Raw genomic sequence first — 10,890 nt, forward strand, 5'->3', positions numbered from 1 at the left:
GCCACACCCCTTGCAAAGTTCATTAAACGTAATATCTTCTTAAAACCATTGAACAGGTTAGCTATATGAGAAATATGGAGCAGATTAGATAAAGTATGGTCGAGGCAGATTTTCAACCATTAATTACAACGCCCCCTATTCTTCAGAAATTTGTAAAAAATTAGGGTGTGTTCAGGGGTTCAATGTGTACACATCCTGCAGTTTTGGTGAGGGCAGAAGTTAAAAATCTGCCAGATTACGCAACACCCCTTGCAGAGTTAATTAGCCCATATCTCATATGGAACAAGGAGTTATCACCACCATTCTGATATATCAAGGGCACATTGAACCAATAATGATCCACCGAAGGTTTCGTGAAAATCAAACTCAGCGTTTAGAAGAAATGGCCAAAAATGTGTTTTCACAAAATTCTAACCCTAATGTTTTCACAATTTTTGATGATGTCAATAGTTCAATAAACAGCGCCCTCTCGTGTTTAGAATCCAGCCGTGTAGCTCAAATATGTGTCTGTTCCTTTAACATAAAACCGCGGTTGGTTGCAATGCATGACGGGTAGACGGCTAACAGCCAATCACATCAATGTTGTCACCCTGTTGTTATGAAGCCGCTAGTGTAGTCTGGTTTAAACGAAATGTAACTACGTGAAACATTTGCTTGTTGTTCCCCTCTCACCTGTATGAATGTGACGCCTTAAACGCGTTATTTGAAGAAGAAAAAATGTCCTCCGTCGACCGACTGGACGTTTTGCGGCAGCGTAACAGAGATTTATTGAACCGACTGAAGCAGCACCGACAGAAGCTGGAGCCGCTCGGCGGCTGCAGTCGGAGCCGCAAGAGGGGGAGGGAGGTCGAGGCGGAGGACAGGCGGGACCCAGAAGACGCCCCGACCCGTGGACACCGAGGTGCCACCTTCGCCAGACCTACTGTAAGATTTGCAGGTAACCGTATAGGTATCAGCTGAGATAGCTAACTTAACTAACGGTATAGCCACACGGAACCGTGTTTCGGGGGGGGCATGCCAGACATGTCATTATTTGTTGGACATTGTCGTCGCTACTTTATTTTGAAAATCTCTTCCCCTGTGTTTCCGTCAGATTCATGCGAGAGAGGAGCCAGCAACGATTCAACGCCGTCTTTGACCTCCACATGCAGAAGGGGGACTGCTGACCACGCAGCGTCATCAGGCCTTTCCAGAGAGAGCCACGTGCATCCCTTCACACGCAGCAGGCTGCAGCGCGTGGACCCATCAGCCACCAAGTCCTGTCTAGTTAATCACAGCATGGAACAGGTGGGACTAAAGGACCTGGGATGCTCTGCTCAGTTATCAACCGAAAAAAATCAGATTTAATAGAGGTTAATCTCTTACTTTATTCTTCAGTGGCCCTGCTTCACTAACTACTCAACAGTAGTCTTTTGTCAGAGCCCAGTGAGAAATACTCACTGGGCTTTTGGCTGTTTGGGCAGAAACGCAGGTGAAACAACAAGGCTCTGTATATTGGTTTTTGTATGAAGTTGGATTTTAAATTAGGATGAATTCCTCATTTTGACAAGTGATTTGTTGAAATTGACTTCAGAAGAGCATGTTAACCATGACAATCTGCTCCGCTTGTTCGATTTGGTAGAGCAAGGTTCGGAGTCGAGTCACATTTCCGCCTGATGAATGCGAAGAGACATCCGCCTCCGGCCGGCAACGTTTGCAGCCGTTACTCGGATACGACTGGATAGCAGGTTCGTCCTCTGGGTCTGGGTTCGGTCTTCTAGGCACAATCATCTCATAAAGCCCTGACCGGTGAAGTGTGTGTGTGTGTGTCCCCCCCAAGGAGTCCTGGATGCTGAGGACTCCTTGATAGAGCGCTCTGACGAGTTCTTCAATGACCTGCGAACGTTTCGATCGCTCAATAAAGACGAGTGTGTCCACGGCAAACAAGCGGAGTGAGTGCTTCCCTTTGGATCGCCTCATTTACCTTGAATGACGACGGCTTCGTTAAATTACTATTCATGTGCTTTCTTTACAGATTTCCCGAAGAGAACCAATCCGTCCTGCAGCCGCTCACAGACAAGAACAGTCCAGAGGCTAATTCGCATACTCACCAATGTAAGGGTGGGGGGGGGGGGGGTCATTTATCGTACTTGCTTTTCTCATTTGTTCTCTTTTTTTCGACCGCATTCTCATCTCTGCTCGCTCATCTTGTTCTTCAGGTACGTTTTCTTACAGGATCAACAGCAGACTGTTTCCTGTCCCACTTCATGGTCAGGAGTGCTGCCCGGTGTGCAAAGAGCAGAAATCATCCCATCCTCACACGACCGCCGAGCCGGCTCTCATCAGGTAACGATCGTGTGCCCTGGACCGAACTTCTTTGACCCAACTTATGAGTGAGGGTGACTCATTTTCTGCTGGGTTATCATTCTTTTGTTATTTAAGTTTTCTAGTCTGGGTCAGTGTCCTCAGGAGTCACCATTTCCCTTTTTTGAGGATGGCTAATGTATCAGCTATTACGCAACAATTTAAAAATATAATCTCAGTGATGAGTGAGGCAAAATCGATTCAGTGCCTTTCAAATTTTTTTTATCTTTATGTATTTATCAGACAACTCTGACAGTAAACAATGAAACTAATTTCAAGTTATATTAAAATCACCACATTTTACTGTAGCAGCATGTCTGTCTTTTTTTTTTTTTTTGAAAGGGTCAGCATCCCTCGCTCGACCCTCTTGCCACCGCACAAGTACAAAGCCCATCGGCGATGCAGTTTCGACCCCTCTGATAGTTTGGGGTTACCATCGGTGAGTAACACAACGATTTCTGACTTCTTAACTGTGCAGTTTACCGTCTGAGATCTAAGGCTTAATTTAAGTGTACTGAAGTCACCCTTGGCTCTTTGTGCATCTCGCTGCTCCGGTCCAGCACTGTCTCTCTGGCTGGTCGAACACGGGTCAGAGCTCGCTGCCGCCGCCCAGCAGCCTCGATCTGCGCAGCAGTCTGCACACAAAGGGCTCCACTGAGTCACAAAACAGGGAACTGGAGGTAATAAAGATCATTGACTTGTCATAGTGGGAAAAGGAGATGTGCAACTCAAACTTTAACCCTAGTTCAAGTAAGCAAATAAGAGTGAACCAGCATGCACAATATGAAAATGTACTGCTGTATTATTCTTCTAAAACAATGTAAAAGAATAATATTCATGTTGAATCTTTTAAATACATACATTGCAGAACTCTCATCTGATGTTTTTTTTCAGGAACTTAATGCACCCAAAGTGTCTGCTAAAATCTCTGACCAGATCTCTGAAGTGTCACGTTTGGCTCGTCACAACTTCCAACACTTCTCTTCCAAAAGAAAACGAGGAAGCATGTTTTACCCTTTGCATTGACAAGAAATGTCTCTTTGAAGTGATAATAGAGGCTCCTGAGACATTTGATGCCATCCTAAAATATTTTATTTTTTGTACTCTTTGTACTTTGTACTTTTTGTATTACAGTCACTGTAATGTGTTTTATTATTATTATTATATTTTCTGTAATATCTCTGTTAAATTACTATGTTACAATTAGATTTCCTACATGAAACAATTAAACAGTGATCCCAAAGGAGAATTCATTGCCATTTGTGCCTAATCATAACTATATTCATTTGACACATGAGGTTTCATGGTATGAAATGTATTGTTGTGTGGTTTTCTCTCTATTTACATACAGATTGTGTGATTAATTACATAGCAGCTTGATTACATGCTTAAAATAATACGTTTAAATGGAAGATGCGACAGGCATGCATATTTCATTTCAGTTTTTTTTTTTATCTGTCCTGATCTGAACAGATAATAAAAAGTGGGGCCATATAGTATTTAGACTCCATAATGTAACCATCAGCAGTCTCATGGACGTAAAGCAAGAGCTCAAACTGTTACGAAATGCAGAAACAGTTTTAGAATCAACTTAACTCTGCAAAATTTCATTGAGGAAGTGATTTCAAATCCCTCCTTTTGTTCTTAGCAACTGTTTGTTTGGGCTGCGGGGTTGTATGCATAATTCTGTTTTTAACTTCCTTTGACTCATCCCGACTGTGGGGCAGGAAACACTGAGGCTGATAAAGATACTCTATCTTGCAGGCGTCTTCAAAAAAGTCACATAGTATCAAAAAAAATGTGTCCAAGTTGACCAATGGACCAATTTTGTTACCGCATATGGTTTTGAGGGAAATGTGGCATCTTCAAATATGTGACATGCATATTTTTGTGCCCTGCTTATATCCTTGTTCAGCTATTTCAGTTTTTACCTTCAAACTACACACCCTAGTACCAGATCATTAAACTACAATCCAACACTGAAGACTCGTGAGTGATCACGTGATAAATTATCAACGATAGATGAACCAGGTGACTTACTCTACTCACAGAAACGACTGCAGATACTGACCATAGCGGTGTCTTTTTCACTTTTTTATTTTTTTTTACCTTCTTCAAATCGTTAACAATACCAGGCATTTTTTTTCAAAGCGTGCTCCACTTTCTTAAGAAAATGAAATGCATGTTCTACCTTCAGACAGCCATCGCCCCTCTATTTCACCCAGTTTAGTTTAAGTTAACAGGATTTTAAGACGTCCTTACTTGACACCACAGACACACTCTCACTGTGAAAATGTCTGCGTGTACTGTTTCCTGTTCAGCACAGCAGACTGATGCCAAAGATCCGTACCATGCAATACCAATAAAAGTGTGTGACTTCAGCAAGAAAAGAATGTTCATATCTACTTCAAACAAGTCTTCATCATATCCAAATCGTAACCCATTGTGCCGGGCTGTTTGGAATGACTCAGCAGCGGCGTACAGTGTAGAAGATGAGCACACCTGAAAGTAGGCCGAAATAGACAACACAAAAAAATATATATATATATATTGAAAATGGGTTTTGCTTCTGCTGGTCACGTTATGCAGTGGCAACCACACCGGTATTGCACAACATTCCACAATGAAGGCATTGTGCTAAAACCAAAAAAAAAGCATAACGAGATGGATATCAGCAGTTGATAACAGTTCTTTAGTTGTAAACTTGCGTGGCAGAAACATTTTGAGAGTGTGGGAGGGGAAACTTTCTTGTGAAATGTCACACAGGATCAGACCGAGGGGAGCGTGAAGAAGCCAAACCAGCCGGGCAGTCGGTAGTCAAGAGTACAATATAAGTTGGGCTTTGTGCCTTTTGTTTGACTTAATTCCCACGGCCGAAGTTCAAAGGGTGAAGTTGAGCTGAGGTTGCCTCCAGTGCCTTGCTCATTGACACTCCGGAAATGACCAATACTAGCAGGGACGGGACAGAATTTAAGGGTCATTTTTCTGCAGCCTCTGTGCTGTCAAAACAATGTGTTAATGGTGAAAGGAGATGATGATTTGCATTTGTTGGGGCTTTGTTTTATTCAATTCCAATAGTGGGACCAGGTCATTGGCATTGGGTTAAAAGGTTTACGGTACAAAGTGACGAAGACCACCAAACGTTGTTTTTTACATAGAAAGGCTTGAAAGGGGAAGTCTGAGTGCTTACGCAGACCAACTGGCTGAATGGGGTGCTTTGAACTTCGAATGCGCTGTGAAAAACCTTTTTACAGGTATTTTGTTTTTTCCTCTAATAAGCTGCAGATAAAACATCAAAAATAATCGATTCATCCAATTCTGCAAACATCCACTATCCGTCGTGTGGAAGTGCAGTATGAGTGTTCAACCTCATTCAAACCTCATAACACTTATTCACCATTCTGTGAATGTAGGCCGGGCGCCTGCCTCCTCGTTTCCTTCCTTCCTTCCTTCCAACTCTCGACTCACTTCAAGGAAATTTTTTTTCTGTCCACACAGTTTGCTGCTTTTCTAAAATGATCAGTGTGCACCCGCTGTTGCCTGTATCCCCCACAGGCTGCAGTTCGCTCTGAAGAGAGAGGCGATGAAGGACATTCTTGTAGCGCTGCTTCTGCTGAACGTTCAAACTCTCAAGGTAGGTTTTTACGTGTCCATCTCTCCGTGTAGGTCATGCGTGTGAGCCCGTGTTCAGTCAGGAACCGTGGTCCGGCTGGCTTTCAGCCAGCGTCCGCGTTCTTCTGGTCCCCAGCTTACTACGCGGTGACTCAGTCAATTGTTTGACTTTCTTGGTTTCATTCATAGACGAGTGATGTTAAACAAAGCACTTTAAAAAAAATCTGCGTTTGAAATGACAGTGTTTGTCCTATAAATCTTAAATTGTCATGAATGCATTTCGTTGTTTAAAGGTTTTTTCTAGTTTTGCTTACATAGTTACTCTTGTTATTAATAAAAGGAAGTTTTTTGATTAAATTTAAAACGCATTTCTTCTGTTTTTATCTGGTATGTGACACTGATACAGTAGAAACCTTTACTGTGGTGAGATTTAAAATATTTAGATTCAATTGCTCAACCTCTGATTCAGATTGTGTGACTTTCTTGGATTCATTCATAGACGAGTAATGTTAAATAGGCGCTTAAAAAAAAAATCTGCGCTTGAAATAAAAATGTTGCTATAGTGCTATAAATCTTAAATTGTAATGAATGTATTTCATCGTTTAAAGGTTTTTCAAGTTTGGCTTTCTTTTTTGTCACTGTTGTCATTAATAAACGGAAGATTTTTTTGATTACATTTAAAACCCATTTCTTCTGTTTTCAACTGGTGTGTGACACTAATACAGTAGAAACTTTTACTGTGGTGAGATTTTAAATATTTAGTTTCAATTGCTCAACATTCGGTTTCACATTGAGAACTTCTGCTTTCCGGGCTTCCTCGTGCATTTCAACAAAGAGGTTGCTTTAGGCCTGCAGCCCGGGCAGGAAGGGTGAAACGACTAAAACGTCGTCTTCGACGAGCTGACGGTAATGGTTCACAACGCAGCTTCACAGAAGTGTGTCCTTGTCATCACATCCCGTGCCAAGGGGCGGTCACGGTCACACCACAGCAGAAGTCACCGCTGTGCGGCGAGTGCTCCGAACTTCGCCGCCTCTGCTTCCTGTCAGACGAGAAATGCGATCGCTCTCTCTGTCGGCGTTGTTCTGAGCTCCTTCATTGGAGGGCAGTGAGAGACACGCAGCTACAAAGAGGATTTGTGCAGAGCCCTAAGCTTGAACATTTCAGAGTCCCCCCCAACCCCCAACCCCCCTCGCTGACAGGAAGAGATACTGCTGAGGTGAAATGCACCCCCTACGATGTCAGAACAATGAGGGCCTGTTTGACCCTGCCCCGCTGCTCAGGCCCACAGCATTACCCGAAGGGGGAAAATGTGGCCGCTGCTGCGGAAGGTCGGGCCCTATTTTAAGCTCCTTTTTTTTTGCTGCTTCTGTTTAACCCAATGACTTCATTGTAGATTTGTCTAAATTACCACCAGTAAAAATGTCCTTCCGATGAGGAAGTATGGACCCATGGGGCTTTTTCAAAATGACTTGTTACCTGTGAGTTGAAAGTCCCCCTAGCAGAATTAGTGCAGCTTTGTGTCAGAGCATTACAAGAAAAGATGTAAATGTTCTTCGCGCTGTTATGCATGTTCTCTTTTCCCACAGGTCTGCTCTAAGCCCTACCAGGCAGACTCAGATGGAAACTGTCTCAACTCAACAACAGAGTATCTGTCGGACAATTCCCAACTGTGCTGCAGGAAATGCCCCCCTGGTAAGTGACACGTACACCGCAAGGACTGCAATTCATAATGGCTTCTAGAATTACTAACACCGGACTCATGCCAATGCAATAAAAGCACTTATATTGTATTAATTGCATTATTAGAGAATAGTAATCACTTACCTCCCACATCATGAAATGCCTGTAAGTATCATTTTACTGTGATTAACAACGCTGTTTTAGGTGTGAATCTATGATGATATATTTGGATCAAACCAACATACGTTATATGTACTAACAGGACACCGGCTGACTCAAGAATGCTCTGAAACTACTGAGACTGTGTGTGAACAATGCCCACCAGACCACTTCATGGAGAACTGGAACTACGCTCCGAACTGCTTCTACTGTGCCAAATGCAAACCCAGTCAGTAGCTGCACTGTCTGAAATATACATATATATATATATATATATGTATTTAATTTCTTTATTTTTCAACCCGTAACCAAGCAAAACATTGTTCTCTACATACAAGCAGAAAAAGGTTTGCAGGACGCCCAGGTCTGCTCCTCTACTCAAAGTTCAAGGTGTAAGTGCATACCCAACATGTTTTGCATGATGGATTTTGATGACCCGTTCTGCACAGCATGCAGCAGGTACACGCAGTGCCTACGCGGTGCTGGAGTGTTTGTGGAAGGTACAGTAACTGCAATTTTCACTGTTTGTACGTTCACCATAAAGAGACTTAGGCTTAATCGCTTTATAAGATCTCCTTGACATTCAATGATGCCGTTGAGTTGTTTGATTGCGAAATACCGGCGAATGACCACATTTTTTTGGTGTCATTCTCAGGCACAGCCAACACAGATGTGAAGTGTAAACAGTGCCCCAGCGGGACGTTCTCTGACACAGTCTCCTCCACAAAGGCCTGCCGGCCGCACACTGAGTGAGTGAAGCCCGGAGTCACGTCCGCGCCCGGCTGTTTGACCGCCCGCGTCTCAAGCTCAAACCATCTCGCTCTGTTTCCCCCCCACCAACAGCTGTAAGAGGCGGGTTCTCGTCACCAAAGGCAACGCCACCTCGGACAACGTGTGCGAACCGCTGGCTCCCGCAGCCACCGCGCGGCCTCGTGGGTTAGAACGTTGGCCTCGCGATGAGCGGGACGCCGCCAGCACAGCCTCGGTAACGTCAGACTCCGAGGCTCCGCGTGGACGGACAGGGGCCACACCGCCTGTTGGGGCGTCTTCTTCAAGGCCAGAAATCAACCCTTCGACAAGGCCCCCGCCATCGGGCGGATGGCCCGCTAAAACACTGGGTGAGGTGATTTTGTGATTCCAAGCGAGTGGTTGTGATAATATTGCCCACTCTAATCAATGTGTCATCTCTCTCTCTCTCTCTCTCTCTCTCTCTCTCTCTCTCTTTCCGCCTCCCTGTCGTGTCCCTTGTTTACTCCAATTTTAGTTGCAGTCATTGCCAGTGTGATTGGGTTATTACTTTTCTTCATCGCCATCGTCCTGCTGTTCATTTGTAAACCTGTCTGGAAGAAAGGTACTTGCATCCATATAAAAGGAAAAGCTATGACTCTATCTAAATTATTTTTTATCTTCAAATGGATGTATATACATATATATATAGAATGATAATGACTACTATTTGAGAACATCTTCATCAGGAACGTATATTTTTTCATTTTCAGCATCTTGCTCAAGTTCACATTGCTTTTTTTGCAGACGACGCGGCAAGATTTAATCCTAAACTAGATGCAAATGGCAATTGTGAAAGAGTTGATAAAGTGAGTGTTCTGCGTTTTCTTTTTTTCCCCTCGATAACCTTTAAGAATTATTTTACAAAATTCTGAGAATCCGTGTTCTTGTGTCTTTCTACTGTAGCTCGGTCAGGACTATACGGGGGAAAACCATCTGAATTATATCAAGGTGCCCTCACCAGAACACCAGAGTCTGCTGCAGAGTGGGGAAACCTGCAGCGACCACAGTCAGTGCAGCAACACCACTTTGACCCAAACGGACGGCTCCAGCAGCCAGGAGTCCATCGGGCCTTTGCAATCCACGGTAGCTCTCCACAGTCAGCTCTCCGTCCTGTCGGATCCCATGACGTTACTTTCCAACGCAGAAGCTGCCACTCCGCAGCCAAACGTTCCCGCACAGTCCAGCTCCCAGTCCAGCTCCCAGCCCACCAGCCCCCAGGTCATCAGCCCCGTGACCACCAGCCCCCACGTCAACGTCAACATCACTTTCCACATTGAAAACAGGTCCTGTGGGACACCGTCTGTGACGCCTACAGACTCGATGCAAGTTGACTCTAAACTCCCCTTTGGAGAGGAGGAGTCATTTAGCATCCCGCATCAAGAAGCTGGCAAACAATCACTGATGTCGGTGCAGGACAGTGACAGTTTCACTGCATGAAGAGTCACATGCGGGAAAGACACAGACACACCCAGCTGTTTATTTCTTTTTGTCATGAAAGAACCTCAAAAATAATCTAACTTGACCGGCTTAAACCCAAATTCTGTTTCCATATCAAAGCCATCAACCATCATTCTGTGTTTATATGTGTATATAGAGTAAATAAAGATGTACATTTTTGTCTTTCTTTTTGTGATGTTGTGGAAATATAAGTAGTAATATATATATATATATTTTAGCCTCACCTCCAGCTTGTCTCATTTAACAATATATCCCATAATGGTTGTGAAATTGAAAAAATTCTGAAAGTTAAGCGTTGATTACAAGTCTCGCAAAAGAAAAGGCCGCCTATTGTACATTATGCTTGTATGAGGATACAATACTGATGCATCACTGTTTAAGCAGTATTCCCTCAGGTATACTTGTGCATGCAAGTTGTATTTTAAGAATGCATTACACTTTCTAAACTATATTTTGAACCAAACATATTAATAGGCAAAGTAACTACATGTTCACAAAGCTGTCGTAGAGATGATGATAATGTACAATATTGTGATATTGAGATGTTATGTCATTGTAAAAAGTTGCACATTAAAAAATGGAAATTCTTGACTAAAATACAAATGCATACCTGTTAAATTACACGTTTCAACACTACTGATATTTTATTATTGTCAGTGATATATTCAATCAAACTAAATATTTTATACATTTCATGAAGTACTCTATGAAGTAAGGTGTTTTCTTCTGACACCTGCTGGTTGGAGGTTGATACTGCAGCCCGTGGAAGCCGGCTCATTAACGCGCTTTTGTAAACAGTGAAAATCTATTTTTAAAGCAACCTGCACATGTATTTAATCAGTTTGAAA

General features: G+C 43.1%; 2 protein-coding genes across 2 annotated transcripts; both read left to right on the forward strand.

Annotated features, from left to right (window-relative positions):
* Nucleotides 1-572: 572 nt before the first annotated feature.
* On the forward strand, nt 573-4,322 carry miip (migration and invasion inhibitory protein). The gene is made up of 10 exons (XM_062564162.1): nt 573-937; nt 1,094-1,287; nt 1,622-1,727; nt 1,820-1,931; nt 2,015-2,094; nt 2,199-2,325; nt 2,686-2,782; nt 2,904-3,023; nt 3,238-3,489; nt 3,642-4,322. Exons 1-9 carry the CDS (start codon nt 718-720, stop codon nt 3,367-3,369), a joined length of 1,188 nt encoding a protein of 395 aa, XP_062420146.1. The 5' UTR covers nt 573-717; the 3' UTR covers nt 3,370-3,489; nt 3,642-4,322.
* A 1,214-nt stretch (nt 4,323-5,536) lies between these two features.
* Nucleotides 5,537-10,628, forward strand: tnfrsf1b (tumor necrosis factor receptor superfamily, member 1B). The gene is made up of 10 exons (XM_037448500.2): nt 5,537-5,597; nt 5,899-5,977; nt 7,543-7,648; nt 7,899-8,024; nt 8,137-8,295; nt 8,451-8,544; nt 8,639-8,913; nt 9,060-9,146; nt 9,329-9,390; nt 9,488-10,628. The coding sequence occupies exons 1-10, from the start codon at nt 5,551-5,553 to the stop codon at nt 10,019-10,021; spliced, it is 1,569 nt and encodes a 522-aa protein (XP_037304397.2). The 5' UTR covers nt 5,537-5,550; the 3' UTR covers nt 10,022-10,628.
* Nucleotides 10,629-10,890: the final 262 nt, after the last annotated feature.

Source organism: Pungitius pungitius, chromosome 8 (assembly GCF_949316345.1).
Source record: "Pungitius pungitius chromosome 8, fPunPun2.1, whole genome shotgun sequence".
NCBI classification, from domain to species: Eukaryota; Metazoa; Chordata; class Actinopteri; order Perciformes; family Gasterosteidae; genus Pungitius; species Pungitius pungitius.